The sequence below is a fragment of the Styela clava genome, chromosome 2 (genome assembly GCF_964204865.1).
Source record: "Styela clava chromosome 2, kaStyClav1.hap1.2, whole genome shotgun sequence".
NCBI lineage: Eukaryota > Metazoa > Chordata > Ascidiacea > Stolidobranchia > Styelidae > Styela > Styela clava.
In genome coordinates, this window is record NC_135251.1 from 665577 (window position 1) to 687716 (window position 22140).

Here is a 22140-nt window from a genome sequence, read left to right on the forward strand (position 1 = left end):
GTTACGCTTCTCAACTGAAATTGCACCACAATCCATATTTCTGTTCATACAGTCAGTCACGTCGAGTAAAGGTTTAGGTTATATTTACACGAAACTGAATATAGACAATATTTAGGAACAAAATATGTCAACAATAAATTAAAAATGAAATAAAGAGTAAAATGCAGGTTTATTTGGCAACAATATTTCAATCTCAAACATCGAATAGTTAAGGAATTTATAAGTATTTAAGGATACGTGAAGATGTAAAAGTACTGCATCTGTTTACATACATTACAAGTCTTCGATTACAATGCATTTTACAGTTATTCTAGAATTTATACTTCATTACTAATATTATTTTTTAGTTCATATATTTTTTAAATTATTCAAGTACACTCAAAGCGAGATACATTGTCCCTCGAATATTGGTGAAAACGTGTTGAAAACGCGTTTCCGTAGCATCTAAAATGGCTTGTTATAAGTCCTTGATTGAAGTTTTTCCATCATTTGTATTTGAACTTTATGCTAATATTCCTTCTATTAGTCAAGTAGACAAGTATAAAAACGGACAGGCTCCTCCGGGATAATAATGGAAAGAGCGCTAATAGAAGAGTTCCGATACTACAAGCATATATATTGCTGTATATCGTTTTTTTCCAGATTATAATTAACGTCCTTGAGTCATAAGACAAATCTAAATACAACGTTGTTGTGCTGAGAGAGAGTTTAAAGATATTTAGAGAAATATTGTAAGAATAAGCGGACGAGTATTCTCAATATGAAAAAAATTGAGCAACGTAATGGGTTTGAATAGTTGCTGCTAACATAACAAAATTAAATATGAAAAGCAAAGAAAAATAAAGCAAAAAGCAAAAAACTATAAAGCTGTTGAAAAGCACGATATGTACAAAGAGGCGAAGAAAATGCAAAAATAAATATCTCGATGTGTGGTTTAATTTTAAATCAGCTCTTTATTTGGTATACCGGTAGTTCACATATAGAAATTTGGGTTCTACAACAGCCTAAGATCTACCACAATATAGCGGGTTACTATGGGGTGGGGCAAAATCTACTTCATGCTAATACTATGGCGTCAGGTCTACCGCTGCATTCGCCATCCCAAGTGGATACCACTTCTTACTATATATTTAATTAAGACATAAACACTGTACATTTTCTAAGAATGATCTATATAGATATTTGAACATTCTATTCCCGGGGCGCAGTAGATCGTGCATGGCGGGCACTCTGACTGATGGGAGACATATGGTAGTAGACCTCACGCTATAGCATTATCGAAATCAGTTCAGGACTTTCTTTTGCGTTGTGAACTTTGCTGGTTTGTTCAACTTGAATGTTGTTTGGCGATGGTTGATGTTGCAACGTTTTCAGTCCTGACCCGGCGTCATCAACGTTAAACAGTGTTTATTAAAGTTACATTTCTTCTGCTTTTCAACCGCTCCTGTAAAAGATAATCAAAGGAATGATGTTAATGAAGTCAAATTTACGCCATTAATTCATGTTTTGCGAGGGTTCGAGTTCGACATGCTTGTATTGATAGTCGAAGTAGCAGACGATGATTTTAAGACTTCCAAAAGATTTGTTTTTCTGATAAGGTCGATTCATCGAGAGCGAAAATGTGAAAACCGCATAGAATATTCAAATGAGTCGATCAACAATGTAAGACTGTTTTTCATGCGCGAGGTTATAAAAAGCAGTGCTATGCGGGGAAGTTCGGCGTCTTTTTATTGATGTTAGAGCCTAAATCACAGTTCGGTTATTAAACTATTTGACCATGAATCAGATTTTTGATTTTCTGAAGGCAGAATTGGCGAAAAGCGAAATCAAAATTTACAACAGAAACTTAAAATCATTTATTTAACTAGCATTCTCACTGGCAATTAAAAAAAAAGGTTGAACATGCCAAAGTTTTTGTAAACGAAATTTTGTTTTCTCGGAGCCAGAGTCGGGGTTAAAAAAAATTTCATCACAAATTGAACCCGTTGTCGGCGGTAAAATATGTCTAACAAATAATAGAAGCAATTCCAAAAATGGTATCTTCTTACGTATAAGTGGCTCTTTCTTTGCAATTAAAGGCGTGGAGAGTGTCGAACAAAAAATTATTAGTAGAATGAATTACTAACTAGAGAAATTTAGTAGGCACGTACTCACAATAGTTTAATGCTTCTTGCCGACGTCATTTTTGCACAGAGAATAATTCTTGTCCAGATGCAGCCGATTGCACAGAATCCAACTAGAGGAAAAATAAATATGTTAATTAGATCAAGTGTGGAATGAAAGGTTTCAAGAACTGTTTGAATTTTGCTTTGAGTCTATAGCGCGAGATCTGCCCCAACTTAACACCACAGCACGCATCGTCCATTCATGAGGAATATGACTTGTTTCTATACATTTAATTTGGCAATAAACATTCGAATTGTACGTATTCAATGGACCTCACACTGCACCAAAGCAGGCACCATATGGTGGTAGATCTCACGCCACGATGGCAGTAAAAGCATTAAAGCAGTCCAAACAGTAAAAGTTAAATAACTAGACCATCTAGTTTTATTACTGATGGAAATTTTCATAAATTTCAGTATTTATGAAGAACAACATGCATTTGTTAGTGTGTTAGTAATGAGTGCAGAGAAGTGAGCATCACCCAAAGAACGATATCGTTGAGCAGACGTCTAGAAACCTCGAGTCGCGAGTTAAGCGATCGCGATCATGGATCATTTGGATCTCTCTATTTGATGACGAGTCATTTTATCTAGATGACTCGAATTACTTCAAGTTCTTGACAAATTTTGATCAAAGTCCAACTCGAGTCGAATCAGTGACTCCAGCCCTCCGTCCCAACGCTGACTAAAAGGGGCGAATGAAAGATTTCAAATCGAAGTCACCTTCTGATGTCTTGGACTTAGTACAATCTACTTCGACTACAACTTGTGTTCACGCTATTGCGCTAATGTAGCTAATGCCTATTGGCTGTTTGCCTCAATTTATATTTTGCGGTTTTTGGTGCGAATACAAAAATTGTTGAATTTCATATTTCATTCCTCTTCAAGCATATAAGCGGTTTTTGCATTGTTTTGACATAAATGTACTATCTTGACGTCATTATCTCGACGTATTCATTGTTCCTTTCAAATGAATTCTTCACTGTTGATTTGATTTCAGGTTTTGCTATTGCTTGTACACATCACCATTGGCAATTTTGCAAAAGTATAAGAAAAGTTTGTTTAGCAGTTTTCTGCATTGTTTTTAAAGCGAGACACATGCAGCTTACTAGAGAACTTTTGAGCATCTTTATATAACTATAGGACGTGAAAGAAACCCTATAAAGCAAGATTTTTTATACGATTTTTAGCATGTGATTCCAGCATAGTTAATTCCAATGCTTTATCCACTAAGTCGTTGCATTTATAAATGTAGCAAGATCGCTGGTAACACAAACTGCTATTCCCTTTGCCTTACTTTTTTAAGGGTTTGATTTTCTTAAGCATTTGCTCGAAGTGGACTTTACGAACTTGATTTTAACTAGCATGTCCATTTTGCAGACATTTTGTTCAATTAGAAATTTCTTTTTCGTTATGTTGAGGTTTTGTTCTGAGTATGCGATCAGCCACCAAAAGCATTTCACCTCGTGTTTTCTCACCTTTACCCTGGCAAACTAAACAGGGCAATCGACTGTTTTGCGATCATGTCCTTGCACATTGTAAAGCGCACAAATATACAGGCTCTCCAGCAGTTTCTACGGTCTGAATGGCAAAGAAAACTGCTGGTTGAAGAAGTTTGAAAATGCGACTAATTTAGGGTCACCATATTTGAAAAAGCAAAATTCCGGACAGTGCATGAACATTTTCATGGCCTCGTAGTATAAAATATGTGCACGGTACGAAATAACAATGTTCTGTATTAGCAGTGTGCACAGTACGATTGCAGATGCAAATTCCGGATTCCGGACATTTGAGCATTTTTTAAATTCTTCCCGGACGCAAAATTTAACCCTAAATTCCGGACATGTCCGGAATTTTCCGGACGGTATGGCAACCCTAGACTAATTCACCAGAATATAAAGGCTTCAGATTTGCTCAGATTACATTTGATCAATTAGAAGAAAATGGTGTTTAAGAGGTCAAAAGTCATAACTTTGTTCATATCGTGTATAACAGATTAAAATAAAACAAATAATTGATTTTATGACCAAAATTAAAATTGGGACAATACTTTATGACACCCTGTATATTTTGAAAAATGATATCTTAAAAAAAAATAAAAATATTCATTTATATAAAAATCGGAATGCAATAAATTTCCGCATTCTTCTCGAAGTTTAGAAGAAATAATTTTAAGAACAGAAATTATATACTGATATATTAACTTACCTGATAAATTACTTAAACTTCTACCCTAACGGTACTAATCATATGAAATCATATACGCGAAATTTAATATCTTAGATGCCGAAGTATAAAGTATATATAGTATTACTCAGAACCGATTTAATCAGGTTGCGACATCCCTATGACCTTGGCTATGAGCAATGATATGGCACATATAATCGAACAGTGGTTTTCAACCTTTATAGCGCAATGGAACCCCAATGAAACACCCAAGAGGATCGGGAAACAGCAAAATATCAAACCTAATTTAAATTTTTTTGAAGAATATCAATATTGACACTCGGGTTTGTATGGAAAATTGGGTACTCTCGTAGTGCGTGTAACAATGTAGGGTTAGGACATAATTTTAGTCCGATTTTTCCTTATTTTAGTTTTATTACGAGTTCGGGGACTGTCTGTGCTAGCCAAGTGAATATACCTTCTGCCCATAGGTTCCATACCCTTTTAACCAACATGATGTAAAGTAGACGAACAAAATTAGTTACCTCCATATTGTTACACACACTTCTGGAGCGCACATTGGTTATCTGCGCTGCAATGGCAGAACCCTTGTTAAAAACCACTGTTATTGACTATGACACAAAACTTATTGAAATACTTTCCGACGCATCATACAATTATATTGATGTGTCGTTGTTTTCATAAACGTTAGAATTTATGAACCTTAGTGTATTCATGCGTTATGACACCCGTAATTTTTAAAACTCGCATAAAAATTACTTTATTCGACCGATATTTTACCCTGATAATGTTGCTCTGACTATGCCAATGTGTTTTTTACGATGCTCATTCACGCTGTTCGCTCCGAGTACGGCTCCGCACAAGCAAAGACTGATAATGTAAGTAGCCATGATATTAAGAACTAGATTCTTACCGGTTCGTCATTGTCCACCCTATTAATTACACCTTGGGTGAGATAACAGGCATAGAATGGAAATACTTTTTGAAATATCCAAATAGACCGAATTCCCTATTTAATGCGAACAATTTCTCGATGCCTCGTCAAACGGCTTCTTTTTGGACAGTAATGGAATACTTCGATGCGATTGTGAGACGAATGCATTGAACGGCACTTCATATAATATTGATAAATTTGATTGAATTTATCCACCATGTTTGTTTCCATTTAAACGATACTTTCAGATTTATCAATTCAATTCCAATGCATTTCCGTGAATTTGGCCAATGTGACAGGGAACATGACAACTATAGTTTTGTTTTCATTCCCGAAAACTATTTTCGATTTCGCTTCCTCTACCATATCACGTCTTAATGACATGCAGACAACAATGGCAAGAAATGGGCAAGGAAGTCAGGTATTTCCCAGATTTATGTTATAAGGGAAATTTGCTCAAGGCAGGGTCATGCGCAATCACTCAAAAATTAAGTAGACTAATTTCTGAGCAAAGTTATGACCGATGAATTGCCAAAATCTACTGATACTATGAATCTTTACAGCGTAGAATCGCGCGTTGGTTAGTGAATCCCGCCCTATTGACCGGAAAACCTTTATGAGATAGTGAATACCACATAAATGGAGTTATTGGCGAAAACTTTGTTCATGAATTCTCTTAATTGACTGTAATCAGTCAACCGAGTTTGAGATGTGAAAATTGCGCGGCTATTTCAAACGTTTTTAGGCGAAATACTTAATCCCGATTGAAATATGGGGCATTTAAAAATGGGTTTTTGTTACAGCTATGATGTAGTGATCTCCATATTACCGGCGTTCTTGTAAAAAATTGGACTCTTTCAATTAACTGTAAACGTGTGAATGGTCACAGCCAACCGAGATTAAGATATGAAAATTGCGCGACTATTTTAAACGATTTTAGGCAAATAACTAATCCCGATAGAAATATGGGGAACTTAATGTGTTTCCGTTATGTCGTTTTATGCATGCATGAGGGGTCAGAGCAACAGGTAAATATCACAGTATTCACCGAGATGTTTTTCGTTCTCACCTAACCACTTAGCAGGTCGATGTAATGACTCGATCGTAGATTGGTGCATATCACTATATGTACAAACGCACACGCCTTCCAGCAGTTTTTGCGGTCTGTATGTGTTTATATGGTTCATATAAAGAAACTGCTGGTTATAGTTGCACTAAGAGTGCGAAGCTTAATTCTTTACAAACACCGAGAATTCACATTTACACTAATAAATTTCCCAGATAATGCGATCAGACTCGAATATGCGCAAATGGTAAGAAGAAAACGATATAAGTTTTGAAAGCCTGGTTTGAAAACCATTTCTCTTTGCCCCTGGAATATTCAATAAGCTAGCAACACTTATATTGTTCGTCTTTTACCATTTGTGCATTTCCAAACTATTTTCTAGGTAAAACTGGCCTTCGTTCAAGATTATAAGAAAATGGAAATCCAAAATTGTAATGACTAATTATTGTCGTTATGCCTTTGGGAACTATTTTTAATCATAACTAGTGCTATTTTAAAAAGGAGTTTGGAAGTGCTTTTAGACATTTTATAGTTGTTTTAGACTTTAAATATCAGCATATCATTTAAAATCAGCATGTTTGCTTATTCTGTAACAAAACACACCACGCATGCATTACTTACAAGTTTTGCATTTTCTCTTCGAAAAACAATATTTCTTTGCATCGTTCTGTGTGCGCAGACATTTGCAATATTTGTTTTTGATTTGACATCGAATCAGCTTCGGTTTCGGCTTTGCTGGTTGGTTTTTTATTCTCTTATCAACAATGTCTTCTTCTTCATCCTAAATTATTTAGAACGTGATAATCTCGAAGAATCCATAGCAAGAGTATTATAATCATTGTGGGCGCGAAGTACTCCCGTAGTATGTGAACCAATATGGCCTCACCCTAACCTGGTACACATACTACGTTCCGGTGTCCGCCATCTTGGACCACGAGCAGTGGTCTCCTCTATAGACCATTCGCAATTAATTTGAAGTGAATTGAGTTTAACTTGGTCAATTATTCGTCTGGAATACATTTATTCTCATACTTTAGTTTGTTGGCTTTATATTATTAGGCGTGGCGCACTGATGAAAATTCGAGGTATTTTATAGAACATCTGGGGCCACAAGCGTTGAGGAAGACAGACCATTGAAGATTTATTAGCATTTGCAGTGGTATGAGCGTTGGAACTAAATGTGTTTGCATCGCAGGTAAAATCTTGTCCAAATCCTATGCTCGCCACCTTGCATTGGCAATACAAATTCGTATAGATTACGGTTTTTCTGAATTTCCTCATATAATTGGCTTTTGCCCAAATCCTTGTTTTACGTTTACACAATTCTACCAACCTCAGATTCTTCTTCTGTCGAAGCTTTTGGTTTTTCTTGTGAGTTTTCAGTCCGATTCTCGCTCTCGCCTTCCTCCTCGTCGTCTATCGTTGCTGACTTCAGTATTGGTGCCTGCCACGGGAATGCTGGTCCCTTTATATGAATTACATATAAGATCCCATTAGTCGATGCAAAGCGTGGGTTGTTAAAGGTTTAAGGTGATATAGCACATGCAATTACAGCCCAAAATAATGTAATTAGTTTAAATCCTGTATTGTATTTGGAAATTTGCAAATGGGTTAAATACCAGTTTCTCAACTACATGAACACAAAGACATATAACGGTTCACACTACGCAATGCGAATCATATTCAAAAAACTTTTTACCCCTATAAAAAAAACTTTGCTTAGAAATTTAATTGACGTGCGGACAGAATAAGCTGCTGCCAAAGTTTTAGTTTCACGATTACGCACACAAAATAGGGTCTCAGGTGTGTTTATATATATGTTCATCCGTGCGACAGGTATATCCACTAAGAATGGACTTGACACAATTCTTACGACAATGTTAAAGAAATTTTTTGTTTTATATTCAGTTCATGTTATATCCGGAAAAAGTTGATTGAAATTGAATTCCAGAGAATTTTGTGCAAAATACTACGCCTAGTAACCGAATAGAAAAGGTTTACGAGCATATTTTCCACCATAAACACCACAAACCTCTTTTGAAATTTCTTCTTCGATCATTTCTTCAAGGATTGGACATGACTGGGAGCAAACTTTTTCTGGCAACCCTCGAGGTGAGAGAGCACAATGACGTTGAGTCTGGAAAAAAAAGATCATGATCAATTTTGAGTTTTCTACTCCGATTATTTGAGGGTTTTGTGTTATTAGTTGGGCTTCTGCGGTACTAATTCTACGTATCCTTTTATGGTATCGTTCTAGTGGATCCGTATGTGTATAATGTTAGGATACTGTAGCAAGATTAAAATTGATTATTTTGGGTGAGTCAAGAGTTTGCTTGGCGCGCGCGAATATATACTGTAACGCTTCGTATGACCAAGGTCAAATCTCCTGACAATTTCATAATTCAACTATGTCTAATGAAGTCGGTCATTTCACGTTTACATGTAATCATGATATGTTTCTTTATATAAGTGACTGTTTCTGCCTCGTTTGTAGAAAATTCGTGAAACCCATCATCAAAATTGTTATTGGGTTCAATAGTTCAAACAACTTTCCCTAAAACGAGTTTCGCATGTTTTAATGCCAGAGGCGTAATACATAAAAGATAAATTAAAATGCGGCGATGAATCATCATTCTGGTCTTGACATAAGCTGTATTTTAAATGTAATATGAAATAAATATGGTGGCGATGGTAGTTCTGGTTGTTGAACACGTTGCCAGCTTAAAACGCTTTCAGAATGACGATAAAAGAAGACAAATATTTCTACAAACAAAGTTTAGTATACATTCATCACAGTCTATTAAAGAAAGTTCGCATAAACCGTTTTTAAACAGTTTTTGTTAAAAAAATTTCATCCGGATTTTGGAACTGGATCGAAATTGTTTACAATCTGAAGTTTCATTCGGAGTCAATTATTTAAAATCCGGAATTCGTGCCAGCATTGCAATTGTTTGCAATCAGGAGTTGCACTCGGAAACAAATTTTTTAAAAATCCGGATTTCGGAGACGAAGTCAAATTTTTTTTTTAATTTGGAGTCGTTTTTTTTCGTTTGAATCCGTAGTAGGAGTCTACAGTCCATGTATTGCATAATGTCAACTTTCATCGTGTATTCATGAAACATCTGGTTTTTGCATTAAAAGATATTTTAATAATCTCTGCAGACTTTATTAATAACTTGACATTTTCCAATTCTGCTTCATTTATTTTGATATTTATTTGTCGCTTTGGTGAGTTTGAAATAATGACTCATTCATCGGATTTATTTAAACAACATCGCATGTTGAAGATCGAGATTCTTAAGCAGATTAGCTTGGATTTGATAATAATCAACTTCCTGGATATTTTCAGCCACGTAAGGACCTTAAGTAATAGCTTGGTACTTAGCGATCGCACCGCATACATAGAATAGTGAAATCAGGTTAAATCTAAACAGACATAGCAGCAATGCATGGCAACTTATATAGATTGAATAATCGTATACGAAATGGATCTCCAAATGCTAAATTGTTGTTCTTGTCGGTATTTGGAAGATCGCCCTTCTCTTCAGCAAATAACTCAATCCGATTTTTGTACAATAACGTTGACTTAGTGATCTAAAAGGCTAATTTTTATTATTTTCCGAGTCCTACGGAGCCCGTTATTTCACCTCAAATTTTCCTTTTCACTGTTTTGCTGGCATTGCAGTACTCATTTGACCTTCGTGGGTGTATTTGAGCATTGCCATCTTGTTTAATCTCGGGATCGGATTTTCACAACGAGATGTGGTTAAGGCAAAAACCAGCAATGCGCATAGTTTGATACGAGATACCGCGATACGTTTTGTTTAATAAACTTGTTGTAAATTACAACATGGCTGCCGTTGAATAAATCAAATACCATGTACAATTTGCTGCGTGACGCCATTGCGCGGCCTGTGCAACGCACGTACACAACAAAAAGTAGCAGAGATGCGGTAAAATACTTGCTACAGTGCCGTTGATTTTCATTGGTTGGAATTACCGAGAATAGAAACACCTTCAATCTTGCGTTTCAACTTACAACTTCTGTTCTAAAAAAATGTAGATTCCGGATACATACTTTGATTAGATTTGTCACACTTCAGCCGTTTATGCGATTTGATTTGTATTTTCAACGGATGTAATTGTTTGAATAACTGCAATAAACAAAAATGCTACTCCGACCTTTAACCTCAGATGTCTACTTTAGTGTGATTGTGCAATTTTTTACTTGGCTCCACTTTGAATGCGTTTCTATGCATGCGGTCACGTACACGTCAGAAGCTTCTATTTTTGGAAGGACAGTTAGGTGGTCCGGCATTGTGCCCGGTGTATTACACTCTAAAACTGGGATTTGAATTCGGAATTTCTAACCCCCTATGCTAACATAGATAACTTCAATTTTCTAACTAACCATTTTTAGGTTGTGAACTGGTTGATCTTTTCAAAACACCATTTGGCTGTAGCAACGGATCTGATAAATTATTAATAATGATGCGTCACTGTTGGATAATTGCTGATTTGCTATAACTGCGGAAGGAAACGAGGAAGTTTTCTGAAAATTTTCGTGATTTGTTCTGCGTGTTATTTTTGTATCACGGTGGAGTTTAACTAAATTATTCATTCATTTGAGTGACAAATAAATTAGCCGATAAATAGTGATGACCGCAGCATTAAATACATTCCTTTGATATTAAAATCCGTGTAGGTTAGCGATGGTCGGCTGATAAGAAATGTCACCTGCATGTTGTTGTACGTGTGCAAATATGATTATTTTTGAGAACAGACGATCGGTTGTTGAGAGAATATTTCTTGTTTTACATGTCATGTACAGATGATACTGGGATTGCGTTACCGGCACCATGAACATATCGAGCGTATTGATTACCTGATCTCATTAATCGGTCAGCGGCGTTTTTTAAACTGTCACAATTTGTAGGAAGACCAGAGAAAATATAAGAACGCATTACAAAGTGATTGGTCCTGTATTGGAATTGAGAAACAATTTTTTCGTTAACAACAACAACATGGACAACAATTTAGCAATTTATTCATATTGTACCAGTTTTCATTAGGAAAATTTGCTGAAAGCAAGTTCGCGCGCACTCACTCAGAGGTAAAGGAAACTCATCAACAGTAAAGTTTGGCAACCATTGGAATGCCAAGCGCTTATGAAACTGTACAAAATTATTGTGATCATAACGTTCTGCCACCCAGAAGTAAAGCAGACTCATCTCTGAGCAAAGTTAATGTCAACCACTCAGAAATAAAACAGACTCTTCTATGAGCAAAGTTATGGGCACTCACTCAGAAGTGAAGAAAACTCATCTCTGAGCAAAGTTACGTGCGACGCGTTAGTAAATACCGATTGAATAAAATAAAAATAGTTTGATTGGCTGCACGCTCACAGGCTTCCAAGTTCTCACGAAGCCTACACCTCAAAACACCCGTGGAATGCAATAATCCAGACACAGCTGACGCCTAGTTTTAAACGTAACTTTCGTTTTGTTTTATTGCTCTCACTACAACGAGTCGTGTCGCGAAATTTAGTAAACAAATGAGCTTTACCGTTAAATCTTTCAATATCAACATAAAAGTAAAATTACAACTTGTTGCCGAATTATTTTAGTATTTGATTGTTTGGTTTTGACAATTTGAGTTCTTGAATAATATTTTGATAAAACTTTCAATATCATCACAAAACACGAGATATAATGAAAAAATGTTTTTATGTGTGCGTGTTTAATTTTAGCTAATTTTTCGATGATTTCATGATCTCGAATACTTGGCAGATATGTAATTGTAGGTGTATGTGACACATGACTTATTGAAAACATAGAATCCATCACTCAGACAGTTCACACGAAATAAGAAAGAACCTGGGATAAAAAGAGTCAGAACTGAATCTAAATATGGCTTCAATAAAAATAATTCAGGGGTTCACCTCGACCTCTTGCGGACAAAAAAAAGCAAAATGACGGCGATTCGAAATTCTCGTCTAAACCGATTCGAATAATTTATCATTCAATTTAAATATTCGATTCAAAATGCACAGCCCTACTCGTGACTTGACTAGCAACTGTAAACAACACTACTATTTAGTAAAGCGAAATAGTTGAAAGCCTCTACTACTTATATGGTCATTACAAATAGGTGAAAATATTTACAATAAAAACATTTGAACTCACTTCAATGCAGTTGACGTCTTTCGTGTTCACGGCTGCAAAAAATGGAAATGTATATTTATATGAGGTATAGAAATATGTGGTGTGTTGTCCCAGTGCGGAGAGAAATGTCCCCAAGAGAAGGAATTTTACTATTTTCACGGGGGAATCTAGCTCTGAGCTTTCGTGTAGCATAACAAATATTCTTTTATTTCTTTTAAATTACTGAAATACATATTGATGCAGACAATATGAACTATCCAAACTTAAAAACGCCTGAGATGAGTATTATTCAAAAATTGAACAAGTAACAGAAATAGAGATTTTTTGCGCTCCGAAAGAAGTGAAGAGTTCCTAAATACACAAAGGGAAGAAATTATCGAAAAGGTTTAACTGCTGGACTGCGTTATTTGGTCGTATTTTTGCTCAAAATTGTTTGTATTATATCTGGTTCACTCTACTGCATGTCGAATAACACATGACATGAGGTGGGAAGTCGAATATAATAAAATGATACTGAAGCGAAACTAACAATTCAGGTTATAACCTGACTCTGGTAAAATTTCAGAATTTGTTTAGCAGGGGAAATCTGTGCCAAGCAGTGCAAGAAGATTATCATTTGAAACCAAAAAAGAAAACTATGTTTAACCCGCTGATAACTAAACAAAACACGAGTCATATTAGGAAAGTCTTTGGATTGGATTAGAATGAGATAAATCGGGATAATCAGTTCGGCAATGAGTTTAATCTTATTATTTGGTTTGTGATGAGTTGCTAATAATAATAGTTTTAATTCCCATTTAACGCCCATATGTTTGTAAAAGTCGAGCGCAATGGTTCATGATATGCGCCGTCGTATATAAAAACTGTCAACATTTGTGGCACTTGTGGTAGGAGTTATAATCGTATATGCAATGGTCATTTCAAACCATAGACGATTTTTACCTGGAAGTGACTGTTTCAAAGATTTATTTTCAGATTAACATAAAACATGCCGAAAAAAAATCTTCAGAAAAATTTAGCAGTAGTGCTACGCATTGGTCTCTGCGCGGTTATAATACGCGCTTTGTAAAGTTTTATAAACGCGAAACATATTTTGTCGAGTTAGTGTCGCATACTTTACCGAGGGAACAAGTTGTTTTTCTCGCTTTAACGACCTCAGGGCAGATCATGGTTAGTGAGGATTTAAAATAAATTGATAGATAAATCCGTAGATTGATAAATAATCGCATTCCGAAAACCATATTTACGGCTTCATTGACGATGATTTGGGCGGTTTTATGTCGCGCTAAGAAAAACACGATCTCTATAATTTATTTGCTAAACACGGCTGGGTTCAAGCATGCAAATAAGTGGAAAACTTATTATTATTACAACACAATATACGTGTGTGATTCTTGGAATCGTCAAGTAAAAAGGTTTGGGAATAAATAAATAAACATTTAATGATTTCAATGTTTACAAAGATTGAAATATTTGGCAAAATACTTTTTAATAACAAGAACCGAAAGTAAATGAAGTGCGACCAGCTGAAGTCTGTTGGTGTTGTTAATGGAAATGCTTCTCATGAGCTGCGGGCAAATTATTTTTTAAACACTTTAAAACTGCGTATGTCGCCTACGAAACGAACAATATATTTAACTTTACAATTAGCATTGTAATAATTGATACAAATTTGCTCAAAGTAAGATATTAAGTTCTAAAAGTGAGAAGAATAGGTTTCAGACAATACTCACTGTAATAGGACATTGAGAACAAGTTGCCGAATTTCTCGCAAGTTCCGAGCTCGTCCGCATCACATTCCAAGTCTACCAGAAGCATTTCATGACCTACAGTGTCTGTACCGTAAATGTCATACGACATCGTTTCCCCAACTTTAGCAATCTTCGTCTCAGTGTGAAGTTCTTCGACCTATTGAGTATTAAATACTTTGCTACTATATTTCAGTGTTGGCTCCTTAAAACCCGAGTCTCGAAGTCACGTAATCAGTATTCAGTATTTTATTTTTGTACCATCATGAAAATACTTTTGTACGAACAACAAAAAAACGTAAAAATGACAGGATGGCGTAAAAATTTCAGGATGAAGGAGGCTACCAAAACCAATACTGGTTCACGAGCAGCGACACCAGTCTATTAAGTTAACAGTAATTACGAGAAGGAAAAAGTCAAAGATTGTATCATTAAAAAAAAATTTCAGCCAAATGAAAAAACAACATACAAAAATACTCTGAGCACCGTGAGGTAACCATAGTAACGAGTCCTGGTTATTTCATTCAGATAACTCGAGTGTTTGATAAATGATGTCTTAGTGCTGTTTACCTTACCTTTCTTCCTAACCCCCAAAGTTTAGTGACTCTGACCTTTCATGGGGCAAATGTAACTTTGTTCAGAGATGGTTGTTATTTAACTCTGAGCGAATTTGTATGATCATGCTTTGAGATATATTGAAACAATAAAACACATAAATTACCGAAATGCTCGCTCCTCTGACGAGATAGACGTCTCTCAATGTGAGGTAGATTCTGCTCATTTCTTTTATTCCCATCGGTCGAACGATCCAGCAGGTGCTTGTCATCCCGACAACGTGTCCAACTTTGGGGAATTCAATCTCATCCATGCCAGATGTCAAGATACTGCAACCAACTGGGAAGGATTTAAAGGCTTTTAGATTTGATGAATAATTCAATGATATTTAAAAGGTTACCGGAAATCGAAACAGGTTCGAGTCACGTTTTGAAATACTGGCAACATTGCAAAAGCTGAGCCAACACAATTCTGATGTCAGAATAGCTAGAGATTTGCAGTTCAATATCGTTCTCGATCTTATTTTTTATTTATCTCTTGTGCTAGTGAGTGCACGTAATGAATGATGCTGCAGCAAGAGTGCAGTTCACTATTCTAAAAGATTGAAGTGTCTTGTCGCACACTCACAAAAATATATATTCTCAATACTAATTCTTTATCTATGCTTTTGTTTTGGTAGATCTCTATATGTATGATATAAAGAAATCATCATCAATGTAATGCGGGCGCGGTGGCCAGCTCATTAAATTAACAATCTTGGCACCGCAGATTGAACGCATCAGGTTCAAACCGCCACATGCTGAACCGGAAAGATTCCGGTCGTTTCTGACGTATCAGTTACTTCTTGTACAGTGCATTGTTCAAGATGCAATATGTCTTTAAACGTCAAGTCAAGTTTATTTTTTCCAACCAGTAAAGGACAAAAAATTTATAAGGAAAAATGATATTTACATTACTCGGGAAGGGAAGTCGCGGGGAACCAAAGCAGAGATGCCCAAGAATTTAACATCTAATTTTACCGATTGGGGAGGAGGCTTTCAGATGATATTTACTGTATGAATTTTGCCAATCAGCCAACCAATATCAATTGTTAGAGGTTATTACTAGAAATTACCGAGTATTAAATGTGCAGCGAATAACCGAAAAATCCCCGTTTGCCCTTAATGTAACCTAATTAATAAAACTTCAATAACGATTGAAGCCACACATGCGAAACAAACCATCACAGAAAATGGAAGGTAATATGTCACGATTTTGAGCGCATATTAATTACATCAACCAAGTTCGTCGATATTTGAAATCGTCAAATTAATCCGCGATTTAGTTTTACAAAATGAGAAAAACTATTATTAGGAAATCCTCGCGAATTATTTTTAAGATAATGAACGTTAAAGTATGCCAAGAATGCAAAAGATACCGAAATAGCACCACTGATTATGTGTCCATCAAACATTGTTTCTAACTCGGCTGTCGGAACGGTGACATTTTGAGAGGCTTCACCGAAAGACTCGCTGTGTTAGTCACGGTCTGTTATGTGGAATAAGCTGAATTAACTCATGATTGGGCGAATATTTACCTAATGATGAAATATTTTGAAAACGTGAATTTTGAAAGATCACAATCTATCTACTCTACGTAAGAGCAATGTTCAGCAAATTGTGGATACAAACGCAACGGTACCTGTTGTACCAGATGTCACGTGACAGCGTTTCCGTGAATTTAAAATTAAACCACAAATCTTGAAAGCATTGACGTATATATTTCCGTCATCACGGCTAATCAGCAATAAAGATCAAAGGTGAAGTAAACATTATTGTGACTCACCGAAGAAACACATTGGCTTCCGTGTTTATTTCCGTAACGATAAATAATCAGCAATCGAGATCAAAGGTGAAGTAAACATTACTGCGCTATAGAAGCACTTTGACTCACAAATAACAAAAGCACATTGACTTCCGTGTTTATTTCCGTAACGATGGCTAATCAGCAATCGAGATCAAAGATTAATTACTCACCATAAAAGAAAGCTTTAAAGCTTCCAGTCTCATCTCTAGGAATATGGATGGTAACTGAGCTGACGTCCGAAACAATCATTTCAAATTTATTCCCAACGTCGGATCCGATCTCTCTCCAATAAGTCTTCTCTCCTGATCTCGTCGCGACAAAAATAGTTTTCTTTAGTTTGAAATCCTGAAAAATATTTAAAAAAAATAGATAAAATATAAGAAAATACACTAAATCATTACCGGGCAATTATCTATTTGCAACACTTCCTATCACAAAATCTTTTTGGAAATGCTGTGATAGTTTTCCTTCGGGTGCCAGTATACTTTGTACTCGGAACATGAACTCTACAAAAACCGGTTATGTTCATTTCAACATTTATTTAACGTCATCTGTTCATCAAAAAATCAACACGCTGTCATTGACACGATGTCTTTCGTGGCTTCGCGTCAATTGCGATATATTGTATGCATGTATACTCCAGTCTTCAATTGATTTTTGTATTATCATTATAATTGTTTAATCATGTACAATATTTCATGCTCGACGAAATAAAACTTCTGTGTTCTGAGTTCATTCGCGAATAATTTTTATTGTAAGCCAGTCATGAGCGAGTCTCTTCCAAGAACAGTTTTGCTGCGTGATAATTTAAAAACACAGAAAATCGTGTGTTTTTTGTCTGACGTTAATCGACCTGTATCATGGCGTATAAACTTATTCAATGAAAATCTCAGGTAATAAAACATTTAATATCAAAACTCCCTCAATTAATTTGCTCGTCTCGCCGCCATTTTTATGCAGAATTGTTTGACAATCGGTCTAAAACGTGCGTACTAGTGACGTCACTATTTAGAAGGTTACCGGAAGTAGAAACAAGGTCGAGTCACGTTTTGAAATACTGGCAACATTGCAAAAGCTGAGCCAGCACAATTCTGATGCCTGGATTGTTAAAAATTTGCAGTTCGCCGTTTCCGATATTGATGTTATGCCAATAAACGACCGCTTGCTCGAACAAGGTTATTTAGTGATATTTGAAAAGCTACAAGTTTTGAAAAGAATGGCATCACCTCCCCGATTTAATACACCACGATAAGGTTAGAGGACTTTCGTGTAATTAGCGAAATCCCTCGGTTAAGATTGGGATTTTGAGGTTGTTTGAAAATACTCGATTTCAATCCAATTGTCCTCGCAGCTTGAAAAGCATAAGCTGAATTCAGGACATGAATGAAAAATTAAAATGTGACTGACAAATTCTATCGAACCCTTTTACTCAAACCATAAATTTTTGCAATGGCACTTGTTGTGATATTATGTATCATATCGAAGCTTCAAGCAATGCTTGAGTGAAAAATTAAATAAAAATAAGAAGTCCGCTGACGCCGGGGTCATAAATACGTCATGTCAACAATTCTTTAATTGGGCTTAAATAAAATATATTGGCGTTAATTACGGGTAATAACTTCATTAATCTAATTGAGACATGCTTTGCTGCCAGTTACAATGTAGGATCTACATATGGTATTACATAAGATAGGTCGATATTTACTTGACCTTTTAACAATTCTCGCTGGTGGTACTGTAGCGTGAGGATTATGATGCTATAGCGTGAAATCTACTTGAAGCTAGTCATGTAGTCTCTACGGTACTCCTGAAGTATGTGAACCAAGATGGCGGACACCGGAACGTAGTATGTGGACCAGGTTAGGCCATAATTTCAGGTACAAATACTACGAGAGTCACTTGGCTAGTCCCTGAACCCGTAATAGAACTAAAATAAGAAAAAATGGAATAAAATTATGGCCCAATCCTACTCTGGTACACATACTACGTTCCGGTGTCCGCCATCTTGGTTCACATACTATACGGGAGCACCGTGGAGACTACAGTACTCGTGGCGTGGATATGACACTGACCATAACGCGTAAACCTCGGACTGCACCTGTTTGGTCGACATACGGTAAACCTCGCGATGTAACGATGCTGTCCAACTTTAACATGCTATGGCACAGCAGAAACATCGTGGAATTTGACTATGTTAACATCACAGGTTGGAAATCTTGTTTTCAACCCCTTGTCCGTCATTTTACCCATTGTATAAGGAAATAACTAATAAATAACTAAATTGTAAAATCAAATAAGCAATACGGGGTACACGTCGATGATATTTCGCTTCCAAAGCATTTCTTGTTTATAGCTGCAATGCTAATGAAGCGGAATCTAGAACTTTTATTATTAAAATTACAATAAAATTTGTTTATTGAAGAATTTTTCAATGCATATTTGCTCAAAGCACGTTCCCAATATCTTAAGTGAAATCAAATATATTGCCAAATGGAGGGTTAAAAGCAGGCACTGTCGCGATAAGCGTTATATATAGGTTTGTCCTATTGATAGAGGTTGAATAAATGTCAGACGAGAAACATAGTTTGATTCAGTCAAAATAAATATTCAAAAATATCCCGAGTTATTTTAAACTTTACGTATTTGTCTCAACTTGAATGTCAGCAGACGAACGACATTTAAAAGTCAAAGTTACAACTGGCATGAAATTTAGAGAATTTGGTTCTTGGTGTAAGAATCAAGATACTATAAGATACGCGGTATAAACTATAACGAACAAAGCATGTGTCATACGTTGACATTTTTATTCCATCCATTTCACCGAGGGTGCAAGAAATTATGTTGGCAATGCGGACAAAAAAATGATTCCCTCCATAATATAGTGTATATTAACATTAATGGGTGCTTGTACTGTCTTGTTTTTTCGGCTCCCGTAGTATGCGAACCAAGATGGCGGACACCGGAACGTAGTATATGTACCAGGTTAGGGTTGGGCCATAATTTCAGGTACAAATACTACAGAAGTCACCTAGCTAGTCCCCGTAATATAACTACAATAAGGAAAATAGGAATAAAATTATGGCCTAACCCTAACCCAGTACACATACTACGTTCCGGTGTCCGCTATCTTAGTTCACATACTACCGGAGTAGCTTGTTTTGAATGAATGTATGGAAAAATGAAGGTCCACCTTGAAGGCGATCGTGACCGTCGTTTTGGCGTATCCAGCAGGTTTGATCGTCCATGATCGACCACTGAACCGGTAAAGATTGTAGTAGTCCAAGTAATTGTAGTTGAAATCAATCGACCCCCGAAGCTGTCTGCATGGAGATATGTGGGTGCACGGCTCAAACTTGTCTGGAATAGAAAATATGCGTTTACTGACAAAGGAGGGAAATTAGTTACAAACTAGTCTTGATTTTGAGTCATACAAAATAACCCGGGTCCGAGTTAAAGAAATTTCGACTTTTAATCAAACTTTTGACTCCGGTTTAACATAAAACTTGACTCCTACCCCAGCTTTAGACCTAGGTTTTACTAAATTTTGACTCATATTTTGTCTGTCACTCTCGACAAATATTTGTACTTCATTATTTAAAAACTAGCTAACTATGCTCATAACCGACTAGAAACCCGAGAGATCATGGTTAGCATTATGTTTAAGCCATTTTATCGGCTTTCACTCCCATATTCCATCCTATCATATTCCGAAACTTCCTTACTTTTTCGTTCGATCAACGCGCCATGCAAATGTCCAAATAAAAGTGAAACCTACCTGGGTTGATGGCGAGCACCGAAGCCAGTAATGTTGCAAGTATTGTAGATTGTAAGATGTTCATTTTGGTCAAGATTTTATTTATGTTTTATGAATCTAATTTTAATTTCTGCAAAAATAGAAAATATATGTAATTTTAGGGAGATTTGCTAAAAGTAAAGCTACTGCACTAGCTCAAAAATGAAGGAGACTCATCGCTGAGTAAAGTCACGGGCCGCCACTGAAAAGTCAAGATGGCGGGATCAAGATTTCTTAACATCGATGTATATATAGTTAAGTCTAACATTTAAACCGCAGGGCGATCTGAACTCTCATCGTAATTATACACTGGTCTATACTGAAATACCTAATCACTTGAATAAACTCCAATTATTCAAACTAACTGTTTGAGTTCAGACGAACGCACGTTGTTCAATACCTCACGGCTGACACAGCAACCCAAGTATTCCAAGTATGAAAAAACAACGTTATTTATATTTCTTATGGTCATGAATGCCAGATCATTTGGAAAGTCTTTAGTTATGCGACGCCTATTAAATATGTTTCTATTAATAACTTTACGCAAATAATCGACAAAACAAAATTGAAATTAAACTTTATTACTGCATTATTAGTAATCGGAAGTCCGAACGGCGCAAAAATGACGCAATGTTAATTTAAGCTGCATTCGTGACGAAGCGTAAAGCATTCCATGATTATTGTTATTCGTCTGAGTGGAATGTCGCACGCAACGATCATAATTAAACCTCGTTTTGTTTATAATATTCTATAGAACGTGTTTACACGCCTCCAACTCCGTACAATGATTCATTGTCCACCGATTCGTATCGGCATTCCCGACTCAACTTATTGCACATCTGGGTGAGGTAATAAGCAGGGGAGTTTAACTTGCGATCCCGGCATAGTCAAGCCCTCACATTTGAATAATTTTATTTATCTCGGGGAAAGAAAATCTGAGAAAAAACCTTATTTGTGCGCCGAGGCCTTCTGTCTGCTGTAAGAATTTGGATTTCACTCAGATTATGCACATTTTGATTTGACAAAACATGAATTCTAATAATAAAACGTCTTGTATGTATTGTAAAACATATGACAGTGCATGACTTGTATATCTCTTCCTTCAACATCCTTCCGCGTACATCACAACCCTAAAGCACTTGCATTATCCAATTCAAATGCGTTTCATAAACCAATATCTATTCTTTTTCTAAGCGTGAATTTGCACTTTAACAGTCATATATGGCAAAGTGAGGCCGACACGCGTGACATTCTGTGGAAATCACCAAACAATAGAAAAAACACATTTGCATTTAATACGTAACTGCATGACGCGTCACGTCTAGACCGAAAATGCCGAAAAATGAAACAACTAAAAATTAAATATAAGGATTACGACGAAGTTCGTGACTGCTTCTGTTTGTAATCAAAAACGACTATGAAAGTATGCGATACAATAAGTTGAATTTTAGCACTGCTCGGGGTTTTGTTTTTTCATTATACATGAAGCAGATTTACGGAATATTTTGCCAATTTTCGTTGTTGGGGAAATATCGAACTTTCTTTGTGAACGATTTGAGAATTAAAAGTGCTTGTATACGCTATAGAGATTTTTTTATATTTCCCATCGACCGGTATTTCTCTTATTTATTTTTGTAAGGTTTGCAGGTTTCTTTGTATATTTATTTGTCGCTATTTCAACCC

At 36.0% G+C, this 22140-nt stretch overlaps 1 protein-coding gene across 6 annotated transcripts; it reads right to left on the reverse strand.

Moving 5' to 3' along the window:
• Nucleotides 1-66: 66 nt before the first annotated feature.
• LOC120335758 (uncharacterized) lies at nt 67-20548 on the reverse strand. Of its 6 annotated transcripts, none has more exons than XR_005568694.2 (12): nt 20440-20548; nt 19855-20021; nt 16835-17009; nt 14986-15158; nt 14250-14424; nt 12538-12569; nt 8385-8489; nt 7686-7817; nt 6974-7133; nt 3644-3746; nt 2155-2236; nt 67-1444 (listed from the first exon to the last, which is right to left on the reverse strand). XR_005568694.2 is itself a non-coding variant. In XM_039403376.2 (11 exons), the coding sequence occupies exons 1-11, from the start codon at nt 20501-20503 to the stop codon at nt 1435-1437; spliced, it is 1275 nt and encodes a 424-aa protein (XP_039259310.2). In that variant the 5' UTR covers nt 20504-20548; the 3' UTR covers nt 67-1434. The 6 variants fall into 6 exon arrangements, 2 of the variants coding, with proteins under 2 accessions (XP_039259310.2, XP_039259311.2); XR_005568695.2 differs by having other exon boundaries at nt 2151-2236; XR_005568696.2 differs by lacking the exon at nt 3644-3746 and adding an exon at nt 6356-6450.
• Nucleotides 20549-22140: the final 1592 nt, after the last annotated feature.

Excerpts from the sequence above, each read along its gene's own strand:
- LOC120335758 (XM_039403376.2), bottom strand. The coding sequence starts at position 20,503 with ATGAACATCTTACAATCTACAATACTTGCAACATTACTGGCTTCGGTG. Across the intron at positions 14,425-14,985 it reads TCAGAGGAGCGAGCATTTCG|GTCGAAGAACTTCACACTGA; the intron begins GTAATTTATGTG and ends AATACTCAATAG. Across the intron at positions 2,237-6,973 it reads GAAGAGAAAATGCAAAACTT|TTGGATTCTGTGCAATCGGC; the intron begins GTAAGTAATGCA and ends TTTTTCCTCTAG.